Source organism: Lithobates pipiens, unplaced genomic scaffold (genome assembly GCF_037356315.1).
Source record: "Lithobates pipiens isolate NorthernLeopardFrog02 unplaced genomic scaffold, aLitPip1_a1.2 Scaffold_18, whole genome shotgun sequence".
Lineage (NCBI taxonomy): Eukaryota > Metazoa > Chordata > Amphibia > Anura > Ranidae > Lithobates > Lithobates pipiens.
In genome coordinates, this window is record NW_027507758.1 from 493,334,985 (window position 1) to 493,359,648 (window position 24,664).

Below are 24,664 nucleotides of genomic sequence, written 5' to 3' on the forward strand. Positions count from 1 at the left end.
TGTGTGCCATGTGCAGCGTGTGTCCACCATGTGCAGCCTGTGTGCCATGTGCAGCCTGTGTGCCATGTGCAGCCTGTGTCCCATGTGCAGCCTACCTGTGGAGGGGAAGAGAGGAGAGCCACCGCCACCTGTCCAAGATTCACTCAGACAGTTTGGGTTTGGAATCATGCGTCTGGGGTTCAAACTGCCTGAAACCCGGACACATGATTCAGACTGGACTATGGTTTCCCAGCAGAGTTGCTGGCTGCAGTTGTCGAAACAGAGAGTGTCTGTTATACTTTTTCACACTGCCCTAAGCCAGCACTAATCCCCCCCCCACACACACACACACACAAAGACGGGAGATGAGAGAGGGCTTGATCTACTCCTCTTTCTCACGCCCCTACCCCACTGTGTCTGCCCAAACTCCAATCCCCAGCTGTGCCTCAGAAAAATAAAGTTGGTGCCGGAAATTTGAAGTCTAAAAGCCTCAGATACATCTGGACGAGAGGTGCTGACTGCCAAGGGGTGAGTGAGCCATCCATCCCTGTCTGTGATTGAAGTCTTCCCCTTCTCTCTCCTGCCTCTGAATGAGTACACTAAAAAAATCAGGGTTCTCAGAGCACCCCTTACTTCAGCGTTCCCCTTTATACCATAAGCCACCCTTACATCAGAGTCATCTCTGTATATCAGAGTTCTCAGTGTTCCCCCTTAAATCAGGGTTTTTAAGAACATCCCTTATGTCCCCAGAGTTCTCCCTTACATCAGAGTCTGCAGAGACTCCCCTTACAGTGGAAGATAACTCTGCAAGTGGATTCAGATGTAAAAGGGGAACTCTGTGGACTCTGATGTAAAGGGGGACTCTATTGATTAACTTTATATGATTAGAAATGTTACTTAATTGCAAAATATATGTATAGTTTATACTATTAAAAAAAAAAATGTGCGCTGCTAAAGTGTTTGGGTTCGACTTGAAGAAAAGGTGGCAACCCTACGGCTGGATGATCAGGGGAAATTTGATACATGTCACCCGTTTTAGGATAGGACAGGTGATCTGCCTATCAAAGTCCCGGAAAAAGAGGAGGAGCGTATGCGGGTTACCTGCTCTGTTCATCCAGCCGGCGGCTCTCCTCTCTTCCCTTCTGTGATGGACGGTGCTCACCCCCCCCCCCCCCCCCCCCCCCGGCTCCCAGGCAGCCCTTCTCGCCAGCCCTCAAAATTCACTCGAAGAATACGAGTGTGTGAGTGTAATTTTTGAGTGCTGCCCTGATTGCTTTTTTTTAAGCACCAACGTTACATCTCTCTCGGGTGCCCTGATTGCAATGCGGGTTGCGCCACTAATGCGGAGGAGTCCTCAAATTCTCTCTCTAACTGTGGAAATTCTGAGCTGTTTCCAACAGTATCTTGACGCCCCATTGTTTTATTGTATTTTACTTTGGTCTAACTAACGGGTTACTAATAGGTCATTAAGATCAAGAGAGCTTGATGCACCCTCTTAATTCAATCTTCCCTTGGGGCCTTTAAGCAAACGACAAAGAACACAACATTTTCTTCAGTCCTGGGACCTCTAACTACACTAAGGGGAAACCCCAATTTCACATCGGGAGCTTCCAACTCCTTCCTAAGCCAAGAGTGGCCTCACGACAAGATATTAGGACATCAGTCTTTTTCACATGGATCCCCTCATTCATATGAGAACTTGGTATCTATGTCTCTTTCCAACTCATTTCCATTCTGGACATACAGGCACATACGACACTTTTTCTCCTCTCAAGCGATGACAAAGACCTGGACGAGAAAACTAACTTTGAATCCTTATGTATGTGACCTTCCCCACAAAGACGCTTGATTTTATATATCTATATATATATATATATATATATATATATATATATATATATATACACTCATAGAAGACCCCTCCAGTGTCCTCATTCATGAATATACCCACAAGGGATCCCTCAATGTTGCCATTCAGGGAAATTGCTACAAAATTGAAACCCACTGGTACATCGCGCATACACAATTTTTCCTCATCTATCCCAGACACATGCTGGAGATGTGGAAAAGAAAAAAGAACCATGCTCCACAGTTGGTGGGATTGCGATTCCCTTCAACCATTCTGGAAGGAGGTACATGAACTCATTACACATGTCACTACCTACGCCTTGGATTACTCTCCGGCACAGTACCTCTTACACCATACATATCTAACCATAAATCATAAATCACTGGCCATGCATATGGTAAATGCATCGAGACTATGCATTCCGGTATATTGCATTCCGGTATATTGGCGATCCACACACACTCCAATGATTAGAGAATGGTTCATTAGGATTTCCAGAATAGAGGAAATGGAAGAGCTAGTTCACATCTCTCAAGAGCAAATCCAAAAATTTACAAAAACGTGACCATGCTGAACAACTCAAGCCTATGACTCTTAAACTTAAACTGGCACTCCACTAGCCATTGGAGGTAAAATAAAATTAATGTAAGGCAACACTGGAGAATTAGATACTGGTTCTGATATATGCCTATGCCCTGCATCCTTTTTCCTCCCCCTTCTCCCTCCCCCTCGGTGTATCCCCTTTTCCTCTTTTTTTTTTTCTTTTTCTTCTCTTTCTTTTTCCCTCTCTCTCTCTCTTTCTTTTTCATCCTCCTACTCTTCCTCCTCTTTGTAAGAACCTGTCCCTTAGGATCCTTATATGGTTCTGATGACACAACCCGCTAGTTCTATACTGTGGGATTGGAATCCTGCATGGCTTGATAATCATTTGTTATCTATGGTGAATTTATATGCCTTGGAATTTTGCAAAAATTGTTGTCATGCCTTCACTGCATGCGCTGTTCTTTGTTATCTAAATAAAAATTGTTGATGGAAAAAAAAAAAAACAACAACTAAAAAATAAAGTAAAAGTCTGAGTGGTTGTAGTCATTGTCGACAATATTTGAAAATGATTTCCAGGAAAGTTCCTCCCTTAACATCAAACCAACAGGTCAGTTCCACTGCATGGACACAGATTTTAGATAGTGGGAGTAGCATTCATGAGAATAAATGGCTACAACTACACAAAATCTTTCTTATTTGAAAAGGCAGCAGAAAAGGCAAAAACCATATCAAACCCACAGAAATACATCTGAACACATGACAAAAGTTATATACTCAGTTCTGTTCACTAGATACATAAATCGTACCTGCTCTATAAATAACTATCTGATATTAGCAAAAAGAAAAAAAAAGAAATGATGAATACATTGCATACCTAAACCCCAAAGTGTAAAAAAACAAACCATTATCCTCTAATATCAAATGTTTCCATATAAAAATTTGTTACAATAAAGTGCTTAGCTCAAAAAAAGATATAATTTCCATAATATATCAGTAAAATGTGTAAAAAAAGAAGTGCTAATAAAAAAATCTTAAATAGTTAAAAAAAAAAAATCTTTAACCTCCCTGGCATTATGATTAGTTCTGGTTTTAGGTGCTGAAAGCGGTACAATTATTTTGCATGGAAATTTGGCGTTTTATATTGTAGTCCTGTAATTCTTAGGAATAACTCTCTTAAATCTGTTCAAACCAGAGCCTAGCAGACATCCCGGGTATGATAAAGTTTATAATATAATAAATAATACTAAAAATTATTCAATAATGTAATCAAATCCAAAAACACAGAAATTTGCTCATTTGCAGAATTGTCGCTGTCATTAGATTTAGTGTTTGATGACGAATTTCCCCACAAATCGCTATTGCTCAATTCTGCAAGTGTTTATAATTTATTATCGCTGTTTTCTAGTTGGTCTAAAATCACTTTTGACATAAAGGGACACTTTCTGGTTGCTATGGAAAATCTCCAAATTCCAGGCAGAAAAAACAGTATTTATAATATAAAAGTGCATGCAGGGCATTGCACAGACCACTAGGGACAAAGGGGGTGCGTAATTTTTTTATACAGTACTGTAATCTGTAAGATTACAGTACTGTGTGTGTTTTGTGTGTTTTTACTTTTTTGAATTTGGTGCCGATCTCCGCTCCCGTGCGTCATAACGTCACAGGGAACGGAGCTCGGCGGCACTCGGGCACTGTGTGAATCGAGCGGAGGACAGCTCGATCACACAGCGCAGAGGACATCGCTGGATCCAGGGGACAAGGGGAAGTAACGGCTCGGGGTTACCGCTTATGGTACTAAAATCCCAGCCCGAGCCAGACTCGGGATTACCGCTAGGGAGGTAAATAGCAAGCAACCTCTACCGAAGTGACTGATCTCCATTGCAACTGAAGCCTGGATCACACCTATGCAGGTTGCAGTTTGCATATTATAAGTGCATTTTCCGTTTTTCAATACACATTTTTGATCCAATTGAAGTCTATGGAACCAAAAACCAGAAAAAAGTCCCTGGCCCTTTCTATAAAATGCACCGATGTAAACTACATCCATAGGAAACCATATTAAATGGACCGTAATGTGTTTATGCAAAACTGAAAATGCACTAAAAAATGCATAGGTGTGAACCAGTCCTAAGTGCTGGTGCCATTCCACGCCACTTGTGAGCATTCTCTATGTTTACAGAAAATAGATTTCTGTGCATCCAAGGGCAGATTAGATACGGTAAACATGCCTAAACGCATGGAAATGCACATAGATGCCAGCACATTTAAGCTCAGGAGAACATGAAGACTAAAGTTTGTTTATATTTCCCTGAAAATGTCTTCTTTGTTTAAATACATCAGACTCAGGAGGCTATTGTGACTGTAGTCTAATGCCGCATACACATGATCGGATCATCTGGTGGACTTTTTTTCCCCAAAAGTCTGGTGGACTAAGAAGTTTTGACTCAAAATTTAATCCGCCCATCTGTGTGCTATTCCGCCAGACTTTTGAAACGAACGGACTTGCCCACACATGGAAAAAAGTCAGTTCATTTTGAACGTGGCTCCAGGTAGACGGAACTACCGAAGGAAGTGAATGTCGTCGCCTCCATCAGCGAGATTGTCACCTCACTAGCCCCGTAACCTGGTATGGATTTAAAGGGGAAGCCCTTCGCTGAAAAAACGGCATGGGGTTACCCCCAAAGTTCATAGCAGACCCTTATCCGAGTACGCAGCCCGGCCGTTCAGGAAAGGGGGTGGGGTAGGGGAATATCGTACCCCATACTCATTCACATAGGGTAGGGGGCCAGAATCTGGGGCCCCCTTATTAAAGGGGGCTCCCGGATTCTGATAAGCTTCCTGCCCGCAGACCCCGACAACCAATGGCCAGGGTTGTCAGGAAGAGGCCCTTGTCCTCATCAACATGGGGACAAGGTGCTTTGGGGTGGGAGGGCAGCAGGACCCCCTTCCCCAAAGCACCCCCCATGTTGAGGGCACGCAGCCTGGTAAGGCTCAGGAGGGGGGGTGCTCGCTCGTCCCCACCCCTTTTCCTGACCAGTCGGGCTGTGTGCTCGGATAAGGGTCTGCTTTGGACTTTGTGGGGGCCCCCACACCATTTTTGGTGGGGAGTTTTTTTTCCCAGCTAAAAACAGTTGGTAACAGACTATGTGTGCATGGACACATAGGATAACAGGCTGGAGAGTTTGTTGACTGTAGAAAAAAACGTCTAAAGCCAAAAATAGCAGCTGTGAAAATGTCCAAAAACATCCAGTGTGCATGAGGCCTAAGTGTATAGTAAAGGATTAGTAAATCAATTCAAGCAGAACCCCCTGTTACAAAAAATAAATAGCCAAGATTAATTAATTTTTATAAAATAATGTTTTTTTATTCCTGTAACCTTTTAGGCTGTATTTATACCTTTCCATTTTAGACAAAGCATTAAAAAACATCCCGCTTGCTGTATTTTTTGGTGCATTTTCCAACACAGCCAACCATCCACAGGGATGAATGGTAAGTCACGTATTACCCAGCACACAGCAATGTATAGTACTACATGAGCAATGCTGGGGTGTGAATGGAGCCTCGCTGCTGTGCAACAAGTACAAAGACATACCTCCCAACATTTTGAGATGGGAATGAGGGACACCTACTAGCAAATGTTTGTAGGCATAGGACACACCCCCTGCCACACCTCCTTAAAGGAGAATTAACCAAAAAAAAAAGGTAAATTAAATCCACAAGTGCTTTTTTTACCACTACTATTCCTTTATATTGGCTCTTAAAATTTACAAATGCAGAAATTTAGAATTTGGATGAAAGGTTTAGCACTGGGAGGGAAACTCTTTTTGAAAGATAAAAAGTGCATTTTATGTACAACTATATAGATCAGACCAAAATGAGGGATAAATGAGGAGGAATGAGGGACAGAGGGACATTGCTCCAAATCAGGGACAGTCCCTCGAAATCAGGGACAGTTGGGAGCCATGCAAATAATTAAACTGTATATACACAATCAGCAGAGTAAACACAGCTAGAGAATACACCGTCATACCCAGCGGAGTAAAATAATACAGTATAATTTATGTTTAAACACAGAGTAGGATAAAACAAAAAATACATGCCAATAATTGTTTGATGGAAAATGGATAGAAAACAATTTCAGCTTTACAGAAATACTTTTTTTTTTTTTTTTTTTTTGACAATGGTCATCTATTGAATTAAATAAGATTACTAAATGAAAAAAACTTAAACTTGCTGAGCTGAATAAACAATATGATAAAAGAAGAGCATGTTAGAACAATCACAACCTTTCTATATGGTATAATGTCATAGTGAAATACGCCTGCGTCTAGTATTCAGTCTTTATCTGTATTTAGATAGAGGAGCCGTACACATCACATGTTTCTATTTTGTATAGTTATGTGGTCAGTATTGGGGATTTAGGGGTCTTTAGAAGCACTTAGTGCCCTTTCTCTGTACATACCATGTCTTCATGCAGTAAGCTTCTTCAGTTTCTGTTTGATAGATAGCTTGGTAACCAGGTGTGTACAACAGAAACCTGACTCTAGCGTTCAGCCTTCTTTATATAATACTCTATGTCAGGATACTCTGTATATCCACAAATATTGTTACTGTAGCTACATGTCTATATAAACTGGAGTATTATAATTTTTTTGGGCTTTAATAGAGTATGGAAAGGTTGGGACCTCTGACAGGTTTTTGTTGCTGAGTGTCCCCGGAGGAGATTGTCTGACTTCCTGTCATAGTGACCACTGTCATTAGTATAGAAAGATCATAAGAAAAAACACTGTACAACAGAACCAAAACAAATACTGCACCAAAAAAGTTTGACTTGCCTATAATTTGTTTTCCTGGTTAAGACTTCCCCCTCTCATCAACATACTAATGAAACTTTTTTTCAATTAAACATTTCCATGCATACGTTATTTTAGTCCCGGTATGTAGCTTAGAGTTGCCACTTTTTCTTCAAGCCAAACCCGAACACTGTTTTTTTTTTTTTTTTTTTTTTTCATATACACTGTAGCAGGGATATGCAATTAGCTGACCTCCAGCTGTTGCAGAACTACAAGTCCCATGAGGCATAGCAAGTCTCTGACAGCCACAAACATGACACCCAGAGGCAGAGCATGATGGGACTTGTAGTTTTGCAACAGCTGGAGGTCCGCTAATTGCATATCACTGCACTATAGGATTGTAACAGACCCGGGACACCTTTGGGCACTCCAAAGAGAAGAGTAATGTGACACACATAGTGCCCCCTCACCTTCCTGTCAAGTCCTGTTCTGAGCCACATTTCTGTCTGAGTTATGTGTCCGTGTTTCTGGCGGACTGAAACCTGGATACATGATTCAAAACACGGATTATTTGTTTGAATCCCGGACAGGTGCTAACCCTAATGTAGCTTCTTGAAAGGGCCACAGGACTCTGCCTCAGTATTCTTCTCAAGAGAGAAAAAAGAAGGAGGGCACACCAGCCTAGTGCATTATCCTTTAGTGGTGAAAGGAAGCAGAGATGAGACACATCTACCTGTCCTGGCACACTCATCCTGCTGTGTTGGATGCAGTAGTGTGCAGGAAGGCTGTTGAAATCAATGACAAGCAGCCAGCTGCACAGACCCCCATCCATGCTGGTCCAATGCACAGATCAGACCATGCATTGGGGTGCATGGTAGCCAATCATCTTCTAACTTCAGCTTGTTATTTTAGCTTTGACAGTAAAATATTTCTATTCAGAGCTGTACCAGATTTTACACTCTCCAGTTTTAATCACTTCCCTACCTGCCCATAGACATATGACATCAGCAGATGGGATCTCCCATCCTGTGCGGGTGTTATATGACGTCCTCGGCCTCTCGGCAGTATTGGGGACCTGTGCACACACCCGCCGCTTCCCAGAGGAGCTGGTGCGCGTGCCTGGCGGCCGCAATGGGGACCGGGCCCTCACGATCGCTCATTACAGAACAGGACCGTGGATCTGTGGGTGTAAACCTACAGATCCATGTCCTGTTAGGGGAGAGGAGACAGATTGTGTGTTCCTTGTATATAGGGACACTGATCGGTCTCTTCCCCAAGTCAGTCCCCTCCCCCCACAGTTAGAATCACTCCCTAGGTAACACATTTAACCCCTTGATCGCCCTCTAGTGTTAACTCCTTCCCTGCCAGTGACATTTATACAGCAATCAGTGCATTTTTATAGCAATGATCGCTGTGTAAATGTGAATGGTCCCAACATAGGGGGTTATTTACAAAAGGTAAATCCATTTTTGCACTGCAAGTGCACTTGGAAGTGTAGTTGCTCTAAATCTAAGGGGTAGATCTGAAATGAGTGGAAGCTCTGCTGATTTTATCATGCAATCATGTGCAAGCGAAAATGCTGGTTTTTTATTTTCCTTGCATGTCCCCCTCGGATCTACAGCAACTTTTCTTCCAAGTGTACTTTCAGTGCAAATTGGATTTTCCTTTAGTAAATAACCCCCATAGTGTCAAAAGTGTCCGATATGTCCACCGCAATGTCAAAGTCACGATAAAAATTGCAGATAACCGCCATTACTAGTAAAAATAATAATAATAATAATAAAAATGCCAGAAAACTATGCCCTATTTTGTAGGTGCTATACCTTTTGCACAAACCAATCAATATACACTTATTGCATTTTTAGTACCACAAATATGTAGAAGAATACATATCAGCCTAAACTGAGATTTTTTTATTTTTTTTAATTGGATATTTATTATAGCAAAAAAAGTAAAAAATATTGTGTTATTTTCAAACTTGTCACTAGCGCAAAAAATAGAAACTGCACAGCTGATCAAATACCACCAAAAGAAAGCTCTATTTGTGGGGAAAAGAGTGGTAAAATGTCATATACGTACAGTGTTGCATGACCGCGCAATTGTTATTCAAAATGTTACAGTGCTGAAAACTGAAAATTTGGCCTGGGCTGGAAGAGGGTGAAAATGCCCTGTATTGACAAATGGCAGAACGGGTGACGGATTCATGTAGGTAAGGGTTACATGAATCTGTCACAACTAGTTTTACAGCAGATATGCTATTAGGAAAGGTTAAAGGTGTAATGGAAATGTATCAAATACGTGTTCCAGACAACATTTGTTGCAGAATTGTCTCAAGGAAGTGATACACTAATTACATTTGTTACACAATTAACAGTTTACTGCAACATGGCAGAGGCCTTATTTACATCCACATTGCTTATCATCAATATGGCGTTTTTCTTTGTGAATTTGTCTTAACAATAGTGCCAGATAGCAAAAGTGTCGCAAATACAAACGTCCTGAATTTGTCGCATTGATCTGCACTAACAATGAAAATGTTTGACAGTTTTTATGAATTTGGCGCAAAGGCTACAGCCCACCAGAAAAATGTGTCACAAATGCCTTATTGCATCCCTCCCAAATTGTTCTTATTTTAATTACATCAGCACATCCTATGTGATTTGCATTCCATATATTGGTAGATAAATGCTTACCTGATGTATAATGTGCTGTTTAATGATCAAAGCTGCCCATATACTCCGGTGACAACTGCTGGTGACATGTGACTCCTTCCATGGCTGTGTGCACCAGGCTGTGTAATTTATACTGGGCTGGCATTCCTTGGTTAATGTATTAATGTTGCTCAGTAACCAGACCTGGCCTCTTCCTGTTCTCCTCACACAGGCTCACTATTGATATTACTACTTGCAGCATCTTTTAGGACACATAAATTGTATGCAGACAGGGTAGTCAGAAAAAAGAACAATGCATTAACCGGTATGGTGTTTTTTTTTTTCATTTCATTTGAAAAGGCTGGAAACTGAGAAGGAGAAGGAAATCCGATTTGGTAAATTTTGCTTTTAGGGCTTGTTTAGATCTGCGGTTGGGGCGGGGCAGTAAAAACATGTGGTTGAGCTGCATTTTTACCACTCACATTAGGAATGAAGTCAGAAATATGGATAAAGATCAGCTCCCAACTAGTCAATAGTGATTAGCTCGGTGTTCGATTTGAGCGCATGTTCGTCTCGAACATCGGCCGTTTGTCTGTTCGGCGAATTCAGAACTTTGTGGACCGTTTGCACCAAATTCGTGTGGCACGAATGGCCCACAATGCACTATGCCCTCACAGTGCATTGCTGACTCATGATTGGCCAAGCATGCACTGTGACCCCGCATGCTTGGCCAATCACAGCGCTCGTAGCGAGGAGAGCCATAATTGGCCACAGGCAGGATGCCTGTGGCCAATTATAGCTCAGGGGGTTTAGTACACGCCCCACACTATATAAGGCCGCCAGCATGGCGGCCTTGTGTAGTGTGTTGGCGTGCAGGGAAAGAGCTAGATAGGCAGGGACAGTGTGTTCTTTTCTCAGCCATCTGCAGGAGTTAGTGGGTGTTGTGTGCCTCCAGCGCAGTATACACCTGTAGCTACCCTTTATTGCTGTTGCTCTCTAATACAGCCATCTGCAGGAGTTAGTGGGTGTTGTGTGCCTCCAGTGCAGTATATACCTGTAGCTACCCTTTATTGCTGTTGTTCTCTAATACAGCCATCTTCAGGAGTTAAAGTGGGTGTTGTGTGTCTCCAGCTGGTGTTGTCTGTTGCATAGCTTGCATATTAGCCTTTAAAATTAGCACTTTTGATTTCGAACGTTCGAGCCCCATAGACTTTAATAGGGTTCTAAAGTTCATACAAATTTTCAGTCCGTTCGAATGTTCTGGTGCGAACCGAACCGGGGTGTGTTCGGCTCATCCCTACTAGTCAATAATAATATGGTACCAACATCCCTAAATTATAAAATATGAAAAATTTGTAGATATGGGACTTTAATGGCACAAAATGTTAGAAAGACAACTCAAATCTACTATGTAAAATACATAAATAATTTATTGAAGAAAATTTTATAAAAGAGGTAAAGACTACAGTATTATTCATTGACGTTGTCATAGGTATATACACACAACCTAACACGGACAAAGAAGCCCTGAAATCAAATACATATTTCTATCATGTCCCAATTTTTTTCGACATGTTTCTTCAGGAAAAAGGGTGTAAATATTTATTTATCAAATATGGAGGGACACATTTCACTCAGCCCCCAAAAATGGGGCGTGGGGGGGGGGGTATATTCCACTGGAAAATCTTCCTGGATAGCCTATCAGCCCCACAGCCAACTCCAGTCCGTAGAGGGCCAGATCACCCGTAGAGAGGGATGTAATGAAACTGATTTCACAGATACACAGAAATGCCTCCCTCTATTTGCTGTATTGAAAACACAAAAGCTGGGAGCTCAGGTGGACGGCACAAGGAAACAGTATATTAACATATACTCATATATCTGGGGGATTACACCCATCTGATAAGATCTTAAATAGTGCTGATGTTCCTATATGTGACACCTAACCCGCGGTCTCTCAAGACCAATGGCGATTAAATCACCCACAAGTTAGGAAGAAGGAACAAGCCAAACAGCAAGATAGTAACGATTTATCCAAACTGTACCTGAAAAGCAACTTCCATCGGTTTCCTGAGCTCCCAAGGTTTCCCCACCCACCTTAGGAAGCCAAGACAGTGAACAGGAGTGAGAAGGTTCACATGCCGCAGCTAGGAATGCAATTAATGCAAAGCATAGCTAAATCTCCCCCTATTTATTGTGTGGTACCCCTACTGAACATGACCCGTCCAAGTGAAACAGTCTCGCAACTGTATGTAATGCAAATGTTTGCACTCCAGTGGTATGGCTTTTACAGGGTTAAAACAGGTGGCGAGCAAGCGACATATCATCTCCTCACTGCCTGTCAAACATGTCTGATAAGTGATCTGATCACAGAACGCTTTTCAGAAATGAGACAGTCTTGCTACATATATAAACGTAGCCTTAGCAAAATCTGCTTTGTTTTAAAGATGGAGCATACCCAGTAGAGCTGCACAATTAATCATCAAGAATTGGTATCGTGATCCTGACTAAAGTGTTTCACAATTCTTTCTATGCAAAGAATTCTCTCTGCTCTTCTGAAGCCACAGTCCTCAAAAGAAAGGAAGAGAAAAACTGGGCAGTCTGCCAAGAATCAAAACATTCTTTATCAGTTGAACGTAAGTATAAACATTGTAACAATTTGTCAATGGAATAAAAAAATGCAATTTAAAAAAATAAAAATACTTTAATGAATTAAAAAAAAAAAATACTAACCAGTCAATTTAGCCCATTTTTATTTATTTTTTGTATAATGTGAAAGATTTTACGTCACGAGAATCACAATCTTTTTATTCTAAGCAAAAAAAAATTGTGATTCTCATTTTGGTCAGAATCATGCAGCTCTAATTCACAGGATTTGGAAATAGAAAAATCTGTAAAAAAAAATCTTTATTAAAGCAGAACAGGGTTAAATAGACCCCTGATGACTTATTAAACAGAACCTGTCTCTATAAAGAGAACTTGTCTAAGCAAAATGTTATCACATAGGGTACTTTAGGCTGAACTAAAGAACTCTATAAGACTGACCACAGACCGATCAAAATTTGGCTGGCAGGGACCGGATGAATTTCAAACCGTGTATGGCCTTTTCATCTTGGCAGAAGTCGATCATTTGGAAGAATGTTGGAAAATGTTTCCAGATAGGCTACAGCTGCTGATCAGTGTATTCTGAAAGCAGTGGGTAGAGCTGTCAGAATACAATGTCCTGGCAGGGGAATTCAACCATCACTGCCTAAAAGTATAACCAGCTTTACACAAATGAACTACTTGCTACCTGTAGGACATCCATGGATGTCCTCAGGTTTTAGTAGTTATACCAGGATGAGGCTTGCACCTACAGACATCATCCCAATATGGATCTTTTCAGCTGGCGATCACTTTTAAGGCAGAAGAGAAGTGATCTGAGTGGCTAATTAGCCAGAAGTGGCTCTTTAATTAGGCAAGTTTGTTTCCATTCCACGGTCAGACATGGTTTTAAAGAGTGACATGTTAGGTATCTAATCATCTTTCACATTATACAAAAAAAAATCGGCTAACTTTAGTGTTTTTTTTTTAAATTAATGAAAGTGCTCTTTCTCCAGAAAAACTGCGTTTGAAAAAAACGCTGTGCAAATACCATGTGACATAAAAAATGTCAACACCCACCATTTTATCAGATAGGACCTCTGCTAAAAAATAAAGATATGTTTAGGGATTGTAAGTAATTTTCTAGCAAAAAAAAAGTCGATTTTTACATGTAGGAGTGAAGTGTCGGATTAGGCCTGGATACGAAGTGGTTAAACTTAAAATTACATTTATTTTCTGTTTATTTAACACATATCTACAGTAATTTATGTTTTTAAGCTACCTGGAGCCCAGCTTTATATATGCACTTTCCCAATACTTGTCTGCTAATTTCTTTATGGAACTTCGGGAGATTCAGAGGACAGTTGCGGAATTTTCTTTATCTTAAGCCAACAAAGTTTAACATGCAGGAATTTGACAGAAACACAGAGCTCTTTGTATTAAATGAAGAGGACAAATGTCATTGTCCCACAACCACAAATGACCACATGTTGAAAAGTAGCGGTACTGCACCTTGACTGCTAGTCAAATGCCATAACAACAGTTATAAGTACACAAACTTCAACTGTGATAGAAAATCCTGCTCTGCTAGTAAACTGTCAAATGGAAAGTCCAACAACTAAAAACTTTATAATATTTGATTATTAATATATTTGGTTATCAGTGTAGAATATGAATGTGTTTATCTTCTTTAATGTGAGATTAAAGCTGTTTATTTAAATGGGATACTTAAAGTGGGACTTATACACTTATGCTATTCTTTTGAAATATCATCAGGTGTACCCAGGCAGCATGAGCACAAGACTTATAATACAGTAGGACCGAATGTCCAAATAACACCAGACTGAAATAATTATAAAACTCAAGTCATCTGACTTCCTTCATCCAATTGCACAATGTTACAAATGAAGGTCATACATCTTATTGAATTCAACTAAATAAAACGTTAAAATAATTGCAAAACAATAATCTATTGTATTATTTGTAATATAAATATTTCATGGTCAGTGTTGCTTTGACTAGTGCTCAATAAGATCAATCTAGAGAAAGGGTTAAATTGAATGGTGATGTATTGAAATGTCTCAAAATACACATACAATCTCAAAATCATATGTTGCTAACAGGTAAAAAGATAATTCCTTTCTGCTGCCAGTGGCAGCCAGCCCATAAGGGGCACAGGGGTGCCGCCCCTCCTAGTTTGCATGCGGGGCGCCAGACTAATGCCTTTCTATAAGGTCTCTCTTTTTTTTTTTTCAAGTACATAATTAGAGCCTGAGACTTTAAAGAGGAAGTAAAGCCTCTGAAAAAAATAAAAAATACACTCTGCAAGACAAAGGCATAATGAGCTAGTATGCATAGCATACTAGCTCATTATGAATTATTTACCTGAGATCGAAGCCCCCACATCGGCCCTCGTTCATCTCCTCCAACACCGCCATCTATCCCGGAGTGACTTCTGGGTATCGCAGCTCCGGCGCTGTGACTAGCTGGAGCCGCGATGTTGTCACTTCCGCTCATGCGCGCTGGTGCCGTCACTAACGGCATGATCGACATTGGAAACGGCACGCTCGGTGCTGCTATTTCTGCAAATATCTCCTAAACCTTTTAGGTTTAGGAGATATTTCTTGCACCTACAGTTAAGCCTTAATCTAGGCTTACCTGTAGGTTAAAGTGGTTGTAATGGGTTTACAACCACTTTAATTGGCTTGAAAAAGGTTATGCTCGGTGTGCACTTCACTATTGGTTTCTGGCCAATCAGGACAGGAGGCAGATCTAAAGAAGACCAGGTTAGCTAGGAGGTGAAGCTGAGGAAGCTGCGGTGCCGTGACCACTGGAGGGGTGAGTGCGGACCTGGGGGCTTTGTTTGCCGCCCCACAAAAAATGTTTAGCACCAGCTGCCACCGGCTATAGCTAAACACTATCTATTGAACAAGCAAAGCTTTGCCACTTTATTGTGCTGTTCTACCCTGTCCCCTGCATATCTAGACACATCAGAGCTTTGTAAGAATGGCTGCCATACAGATGTAGCAGAAGTGAATGAGAGCTGCTGCAGTATTGAGTTCCCTGAATATAATTCCATGTGCTGTCCTCACTCCTGTCTTTGCATTGGTCCTCTCTCTGCTGCTCCTGTACTAATCAGCTACATAGACCTCTATGGGATACTCTTACCCTGTACACACGACCGGTTTTCCCGTTGGAATAAACTCTGAAGGTTTTTCCGAAGGAGTTCCAACGGAATTCCACCGAAACTGTCTTGCGTACACACGATCACACCAATTTACGACTGTCAAGAACGCGGGGACGTACAACACATAAGACGGGACTAGAAAAAGAAAGTTCAATAGCCAGTAGCCAATAGCTTTCGTCTCGTACTTGCTTTAGACCGTGCATCGTTTTTGGCCTGTCAGAACAGCATACAGACGATCGGTTTTCCGGATAGGAATTGGTTCCGTCAGAAATATTTAGAACATGTTTCATTTCTATGTTTTACATCAGAATTTTCGACGTAAAAAGTCCAATGAGGCATACACACGATTGGAATATATGATGAAAAACTCCCATCTGGCCTTTTCTGTTGGACATCCCGCTTGTGTGTACGCCACATTACTCCTATCTTTACATGGTCCTCTCTCAGTCTGCTGAATGCAATACTCCCCTGTGCTAGTGAGCTAGTTTGGGGTACATGCAAAAAGCTGGGAGAAGAGTCTGGTCACATGACTTATCAAAGTCACCTGACTGTCTCTACTCTATTCACAGAAGACTCCACTATGTTAAGCAGAGAAAACTCTGTAAAGGACCACAAGCTTAATACCACACCCTTTATTTTATCAATTAGCTGCAAATTGCAGGCCGCAGTATTGAGAAATAATGCGGAATATAATGATGTGCTGAAAGATAAATCTGCTCTCTGTTGTAAATCAGCCCTTAGGCTTATAAACTGCCCTTACTTGTGTTTACATTTACATAAGGGCAGCCTTTAGTAGTCTATGTAGCTCACTACTGCACTGAGCCTGCAGAGAACAGAAGCAAACACATATCTGCCGGCTGGTGGTACAGACGCCCTGTTCTAAGTTTAAAGTGGAACTTCACTCTCTCACTCACCTTTTGGGGTGGGGGGGGGGGTGCGGGCAGGCCCCTCCAGATTTGCACTCACCCTACGGCGGGGCTCCCCTGGACTGTCCAACACCGCAGCTTCTGTCTTCTCCTGGTCTTGGTTCCGAGTACTGATTTTCCAGGAAGCCAGAAGCTGCTGGGATTGCAGGGTGGGAGGGCTTGGGCAGTGCTCTGCGCCCTGAGGAGAATATAAAACTGGCCAATTGGGGCCTCGGGATGTGGTCACGTGCCTGTGAGGGGGTGACAGACCTGGCAGAAACCTGTTGGTTAGGTACCCTGCACAGTGCATGGCCATACAGATGGTGCAAGCCGAGGTCGGCGCCGTGGGCTGGGGGAGCGGCACTCCTTGTGGACCAGCTTCTAACAGTAGTAAATAGATAGGAAAGTATATTCTATTTACTTGTTTCAGACTTTTTTGTTACGATTCTTCAGTTAATTCCTGGTTTCTAGGGCTAGGCAAATGATGTCATACATCCCAGGAGTCTCCTGGAAAAGAGGGGGGGTTTTCTCAGCTAAGTACGCCATCTAGCCTACATGCCTGAGCTAAGAGCAGATTGATTCCAGTGAGTAAATGCTACATAAATCATCTGCTCTTACCCAAGATGGCTGCAGCTAGAAATGCTAGGGGGTGTTTTTAAAAAAAAAAATCTCAGCAAAATAAACCATTAAGATATGGATGAATGGGTGAGTTTGGTTTGACTATCGCTGGCGGTGTCCCCATTAGGGAGATTCACCCTCTCTGTTTGTCCTGTTTACTATTATCATCAAAAATGAAAGTGGAAGATAATCCCAAATGTTGGGAGAGATCTTTCCCTCTGTACAGAGCCCTGTGCTGATTGTCAACACAGGGTTCTGGGCGGTGATTGGACACAGCCAATCAGTAGGTCCTGGCCATGAATCATTGATCGGGACTTGCTGACAAACTTGCGCTGTGTACAATCACAGTGGGTGTCTGCATCCATTCTGCAGTACATTGGTGGTCCGCAAGTGGTTAACCAAGCACAAACATGTACATCCATTCTATGGCTGACTGTATGCATCACCTATTGCTCCTCAGGTGGGAAAAAAAACTCAGGAGATTGTGCTAGAGCATATTTATAAGCCAGAAAAACATCTTCATGTATGCAGTAACATTCTCCAGATAGTTTTGCTGGTTTGAATTGTGAATAGACATTGATATGAGTGATGCCTCGTACACACGACCAGACTTTCCAGCAGACTAGTTCCAATGGAATCAGTCTGTCTGACATTCCGATCGTGTGTGGGCTAATCCGATAGTTTTTCATTTAAAAAATCCAACGGACCTAGAAATAGAACATGTTTCAAATTTGTCAGACAGACTCAATTCCTATCAGGAAAACCATTTGTCTGTATGCTGGTCTGACGGGCCAAATACGATTCAAGGGAAGCTACTGGCTATTGAACTTACTTTTTTAGTCCCGTCTTATGTCATCACGTTCAAAATTAACGGACTTTCGAACAGACTTAGTCTGTTCGTGTGTGGGCAAGACCGTTCGTTTGGAAGTCCGTCGAAACTCCGCCGAAAGTCCAACGGGAAGACCGTGGGACCTAGTCTGCCAGAAAGTCTGGTCCTGTGTACGCGGCATTAGCCTTCTGTGTGACCTACTTACCTAGCTCTCCCCTGGGAATGCTAGACATATGGTACCTGGTGAACCTTGATCATGGTATAACATTACAGGCTCCATCACTCAGCAGCTCCAGGAGTCATTTCACTATATTCACCATTTTAATACATAATCTTTTTCTTATAAAAAGTTAAATTGACCAACTATAATGAAAAAGATATGAGGTCTATACAGCTATAACACCCCCACCCCCAGTCCACCATTTTATCTCATATCTGTATAAATATCTATATATACTGTCATTATATTTTCACTTTAAAGTGTAAGCTTACCTTTTTCACAAAAATGAAGTGAACTGAAGCAGACTTTAGTCTTAAAGTGATATTAACGTCTCGTTTTTTGTTTTTTTTTAAATTAAAAATAACAACATTTTATACTTACCTGCCCTGTTGCATTGGTTTTGCACAGAGCAGCCCCGGTCCTCCTCTTCTGGGGTCCCTCTTTAGTTCTTCTGGCCTCTCCCTCCTGTTGAGTGCCCTCAGAGCAAGCAGCTTGCTCTGGGGGCACCCGAGCACACAGTGCCCCTTTACACCACACAGTGCCTCTTTACACCCCCTTTGCACCACGCAGTGCACTATTACACCATGCAACACCCCTTTACACTACATAGTGCCCTTTTACACCCCCCGTTACACCACACAGTGCTCCTTTATACAACACAGTGCCCCTTTTAATGCAAGATTCTCCTGCACAGTCCTATGGTACCTTTGGCAGGGCAGAGGCACTAATCATCCTGGGGTGTCCTCTCCCAGGCCTCCAGCAAGCCACAGATTAGGACTGAGGGGCATGTATAAATGTTCATGTAAACAAGTCAGGTGATTACTTGGCTTGTTAATGTAGCACTAACCCCCGAAGGAGCTGCTGGTTTTATTGGGCTTACCGTTAGCTTCTTGACTGCTTCTCCGTTTAGGGGTTCCTGTGGTAAATGGCCCAAAGAAATGTGGAAAATGACACTGAATCTTCTTTTGGGTTATTTATTTGAAACAGTAACAGAGTCTCTCAAAGAAGGGTAGAGGGTTAGGAGTAAGTTAAAGAGGAGAGCCAGCTTTACATTTTTTTTTTTAAAAAGTCAGCAGCTGCAAACACTGTAGCTGCTGACTTTTAATAAGCAGACTTACCTGTCCAGGGCGCCGCAATGTCGGCCCCCCAAGGCTGACCCGTCCCTTGGCTCTCGGGTCCCGGCGTCGCCATTTCATCTAAGGGAAACAGGCAGTGGAGCCTTGCGGCTTCGCTGCCCGTTTCCTACCGCGCATGCGCGAGTCGCACAGCTTTTGTGAATGGGGCGTGCTGTGTTCTGAGAGAAGATAGAAGATCACCGCGGAGGAGGAAGAGGCAGATTAGGACAATATGCCTAGCAACAGGCATTTCTGGTAAGTTTAAAAAAAAATTCTCATTTTTTTTCTGATTTTTTGCTAAATTTTTATGTATTTTTGTTTTTCAGGGTGGCCCTCCACTTTAAGGTACTTTAGACTGCAAAAAAATGGAAAGTCTCTTATAGGAAAATCCAGAGCATCCAGAGAATAGCAACCGTTTCACAACTGGATTTTTACAACCCCCGGATAGACCTCCTCTCACTAGGCCTAGCAGCCGGTAGGGTGTTAGGTAAAGTCTCTGCCACAGACTTGTGATGTACACCTGAGCGTAGGATGTTTGACAAAGTCTCTGCCACAGACTTGTGCGTTACTGAGGGACGTAGACAAACTTAAAGAGCTATCATATGGTACCAGTATGTCTCAGCCGATCTATGAGTGTAGATCCAGGTTGTGTCCTTCAACTAAGCCTCCAGACTCCTTAAGAGAAGCCAGCCTTGCACATGGCCTTCTCCTGAAGAGTCCTCCCCTGGGGTTTTTCCAGTTGCTGGGCCTCTCCCTTCAGATAAGATGACACTGGACCACCTTTGGGTCAATAGGCCCCGAAATCCATTCAGGCCTGTCCCTGCAGTTGCGTTGCCTCGGGCTAGCCAGCCCCGAGACTCAAAATGCATGATTCAGCACCCCAGGGCAGGAGGGCTATGGGGCTAGTCAGGAGAACCACCCGAACCGAACAGGCAGAAAGTAATCTCCAGAACCCCGAAGCATGTGATCTCAGTACCTTAAATACCCCCTCCCAGAATGCACAGCAGGAGAACACTCCCACTGGGCTGGTTCCGAAAGAACAGTGGCATTCAATATACCGAGCTAAACTGCGTTCTTACTCTTGCTGGCGGGAACAGCGACACCTGCGGTCAAGGAGAACCCAGTGCAACCCAGATGGACTGGTACTGAAACCAGAAATTAAAAAAATTAGCCCCAAAACCCAACTGTGGTTTCAGGAAAATTTACTTTGAAAAAACACATAGCGCCTGCTCGTCAGGAGCCAGCACTACATTAATATGAACAGATGCCTGCTCCTTGTCCCAATCTGCAGTATACTGCCACGCTGCTGATCAAGACAGAGAATGGGAGTCTTTTCATATTAACAACCTGCGTAATCACCATCCTGATCTGCAGCTTCTCCCACCTGCTGTGAAGATAACATCGGTGGCAGGAAGGGAAGCCCGGGAGAGGGCACCCAACCATTGCAGTGGCATGGTGCACACGGCACTTCTAATGTTTTCAGAACATGTTTACATTCTTTTGAGTCCTGATTAGAATTAGCCTATGTAACGCCCCTTGTTACCAAAAACGTACAATTGTAATATTAATTTGATACCTACATAATCATATGTATAAACACCTTCAAATGCGTCATAATAATGGACCAAGGTACAGCAAATCCCCTACTAACGAGCAAGTTCCGTTCCGGGAGTTCTTTGGTAAGTCCAACAAAGATCATTGCTTACAGACAAAGACTATCAGTGTGTTCTGGCAGGAGGAGTCCCCCTGTTAGAATGCAATAGCACAGCTAGGAAGATTGCTGCACAACCATTGCTTGTGTAATGCCGCGTACACACGGTCGAACTGTTTGACGTACTTAGTCCGTTGAAACACATTTCAGCGGACAATCCGCTCGTGTGTGGGCTTCAGCGGACTTTTTCAGCGTGCAGTCCAGAGTACTAAGAATTTCGTTTTTTCCAAAAATCTGTCCGTCGTACTTTGGTTTCAGCGGACAATACGGTCGTCAGTATGCTAGTCCGATGGACTAAGAATGGCGCATGCCCAGAAAGGATTTACAGGGCTTTGCTGTGTCTTGGACTTCCTATTTCTAGTCCCGTCGTACGTGCTGTACGTCATCGCGCAAGCTTTCGTCGGACTGTTTGGGTATCCGTGTGTGGTCAAGTCCGTTCAGTGGAAAGTACGCCGGATTGTACGTCGGATTGTATGACGGACTAAGTATGTCAAACAGTTCGACCGTGTGTACGCGGCATTAGTATGCCAATCTGTCAGTTTTTTGTTTCATTCATCCCGCTGGGTTGCATGAAGAAAAAATTGTGCAAACACATGTTCGCATCTTTGAAAGTTTGCAACTCGAAGGTTTGTATGTATGGGACTTACTGTATACCGTCTGCCTGCAAGGAGAAATACGTGTGTTCTTACATCAATGCACAGCACACACTACATCCCCCATACATGTACAGATCAGGTCTGCAGAATCTTCTGTTTCTCTTCTCCAACAATATGAAGAGCTGAGATGTGTGTGTGGTGTCATCCCCTCCCCACTGTTATATAGTACTACTACTAATAATAATAACAATAATACTGTATTATCAATAATAATAACAATAATATTATTAATAATAAGAAAGGTCTCTCTTACCTCCTGATCATGAACACTGGAGTAGCTGTCTCCTTATCACACTAAGGCTTCCCTCCTCCTCATCAATGTGTAACTGATCCTCTTCGTGGACGCCAAGCTGTAACCAGAGTAACAAGCGACGCCCTCCTGTACAACAACCTCTGCTTTCCCCAAGCGTACAGTGCAGCTCTCTTCCAATGTGTGTACACGGCTGCCAACCACTGCTGTCTTCATACACACCCCATGCTGGGGACACCCATGGGACTTGTCACCCCCCCCCCCCTCCTTTTTTTCCTGTATGTTTTTTTTCACACTTCAGTGTCATGGTTTTCTTTACTACCATGATTGATTAGATGGTTATGGTGGGGTGTAATCAGGGTGGTTGTTTGTGGGGTTGTACAGGAGGTAGAATCAGGTGGGGTGGAATCAGGGTGGTTGTTTGTGGGGTTGTACAGGAGGTAGAATCAGGTAGGGTGGAATCAGGGTGGTTGTTTGTGGGGTTGTACAGGGGGTTGAATCAGGTGGGGTGAAATCAGGGTCGTTGTTTTGGGGTTGCACAAGAGGTAAAATCAGGTGAGTGGAATCAAGGTGGTTGTTTGTGGGGTTGTACAGGAGGTAAAATCAGGTGGGTGGAATCAGGGTGGTTGTTTGTGGGGTTGTACTGGAGGTAAAATCAGGTGGGTAGAATCAGGGTGGTTGTTGGTGAAGTTGTACAGAAGGTAAAATCAGGTGGGGGGGGGGGGGGGTCAGGGTGATTGTTTGTGGGATTGTTCAGGGGGTGGAATCAAGGTGGTGGTTTGTGGGGTTGTACAGTAGGTAGAATGAGGAGGGGTGGAATCAAGTTGGTTGTTTTTGGGGTTGTACATAAGGTAGAATCAGGTGGGTGGAATCAGGGTGGTTGTTTGTGGGATTGCACAGGAGGCAGAATCAGGTGGGTGGAATCAGGGTGGTTGTTTGCGGGGTTGTACGGGAGGTAGAATCAGGTGGGGTGGAATCAGGGTGGTTGTTTTTGGGGTTGTACAGGAGGTAAAATCAGGCGAGTGGAATCAAGGTGGTTGTTTGTGGGGTTGTACAGGAGGTAAAATCAGGTGGGTGGAATCAGGGTGGTTGATTGTGGGGTCGTACAGAAGGTAGAATCAGGTGGGTGGAATCAGGGTGGTTGTTGGTGAGGTTGTACACAAGGTAGAATCAGGGTGGTTGTTTGTGAGGTTGTACATGGGGGTGAAATCAGGGTGGTTGTTTGTGGGGTTGTACAGGAGGTAGAATAAGATGGGGTGGATTATGGGTGGTTGTTTTTGGGGTTGTACAGGAGGTAAAATCAGGTGGGTGGAATCAAGGTGGTTGTTTGTGGGGTTGTACAGGAGGTAGAATCAGGTGGGTGGAATCAGGGTGGTTGTTGGTGAGGTGATACAGAAGGTAGAATCAGGGTGGTTGTTTGTGGGGTTGTAAAGGGGGTGGAATCAGGTGGGGTGGAATCAGGGTGGTTGTTTGTGGGGTTGTACAGGAGGTAGAATCAGGTGGGGTGGAATCAGGGTGGTTGTTTGTGGGGTTGTACAGGAGGTAGAATCAGGTGGGGTGGAATCGGGATGGTTGTTTATGGTGTTGTACAGGGGGGGGAATCAGAGTGGCTGTTTGTGGGGTTGTACAGAAGGTGGAATCAGGGTGGTTGTTTGGGGGGTTGTACAGGAGGTGCAATCAGGTGGGGGTGAATCAGGGTGGTTGTTTGTGGAGTTGTACAGGAGGCGGGGTGGAATCAGGGTGATAGTTTATGGAGTTGTACAAGGGGTGGAATTAGGTGGGGTAGAATTAGGTGGGGTGGAATCAGGGTGGTTGTTTGTGGGGTTGTACAGGAGGCAGAATCAGGTGGAGTGGAATCAGGGTGGTTGTTTGTGGGGTTGTACAGGAAGTAAAATCAGTTGGAGTGGAATCAGGGTGGTTGTTTGTGGGGTTGTAAAGGCAATGGAATCAGGACTGTTGTTTGTGGGGTTGTACAGGGGGTGGAATCAGGGTGGTTGTTTGTGGGGTTGTACAGGAGGTAGAATCAGGTGGGTGGAATCAGGGTGGTTGTTTGTGGGGTTGTACAGGAGGAGGAATCAGGTGAGGTGGAATTAGGGTGGTTGTTTTTTGGGGTTGTACAGGAGGTAGAATCAGGGTAGTTGTTTATGGGGTTGTACAGGAGGTGGAATCAGGTAGGGTGGAATCAGGGTGGTTGTACAGGAAGTAGAATCAGGTGAGTGGAATCAGGGCGGTTGTTGGTGGGGTTGTACAGGGGGTGGAATTAGGTGGGGTGGAATCAGGGTGGTTGTTTGTGGGGTTGTACAGGAGGTAGAATCAGGTGGAGTGGAATCAGGGTGGTTGTTTGTGGGGTTGTACAGGCAATGGAATCAGGGTAGTTGTTTGTGGGGTTGTAGAGGGGGTAGAATCAGGGTGATTTTTTGTGGGGTTGTACAGGGGGTGGAATTAGGTGGGGTGGAAGCAGGGTGGTTGTTTTGGGGGTTGTATAGGAGGTAAAATCAGGTGGGTGGAATCAAGGTGGTTGTGGGGTTGTACAGGAGGTAAAATCAGGTGGGTGGAATCAGGGTGGTTGTTTGTGGGGTTGTACAGGAGGTAGATTCAGGTGGGAGGAATCAGGGTGGTTGTTGGTGAGGTTGTTCAGAAGGTAGAATCCAGTGGGTTGGAATCAGTGTGGTTGTTTGTGCGGTTGTACGGGACGTGGAATCAGGTGAGGTGGAATCAGGGTGGTTGTTTGTGGGGTTGTACAGGAGGTAGAATCAGGTAGGGTGGAATCAGGGT

The 24,664-nt window shown here is 43.3% G+C and overlaps 1 protein-coding gene across 3 annotated transcripts in view; it reads right to left on the reverse strand.

Annotated features, from left to right (window-relative positions):
• DZIP1L (DAZ interacting zinc finger protein 1 like) overlaps positions 1-22,040 on the reverse strand; it is a 97,431-nt gene extending 75,391 nt beyond the window's left edge. Inside the window, exon 1 of one of the 3 annotated variants that reach the window (XM_077488627.1) lies at positions 21,893-22,040. Coding sequence is in view for 1 of the 3 variants with exons in the window: in XM_077488626.1 (XP_077344752.1) it covers positions 6,834-6,836 (3 nt within the window). In the remaining 2 variants the exon portion in view is untranslated. Of the gene's footprint in view, positions 1-6,833; positions 6,875-9,857; positions 9,951-21,892 lie in introns of those variants that run through there. The other 2 variants (XM_077488628.1, XM_077488626.1) reach the window with 2 other exon arrangements.
• Between the last annotated feature and the right edge of the window lie 2,624 nt (positions 22,041-24,664).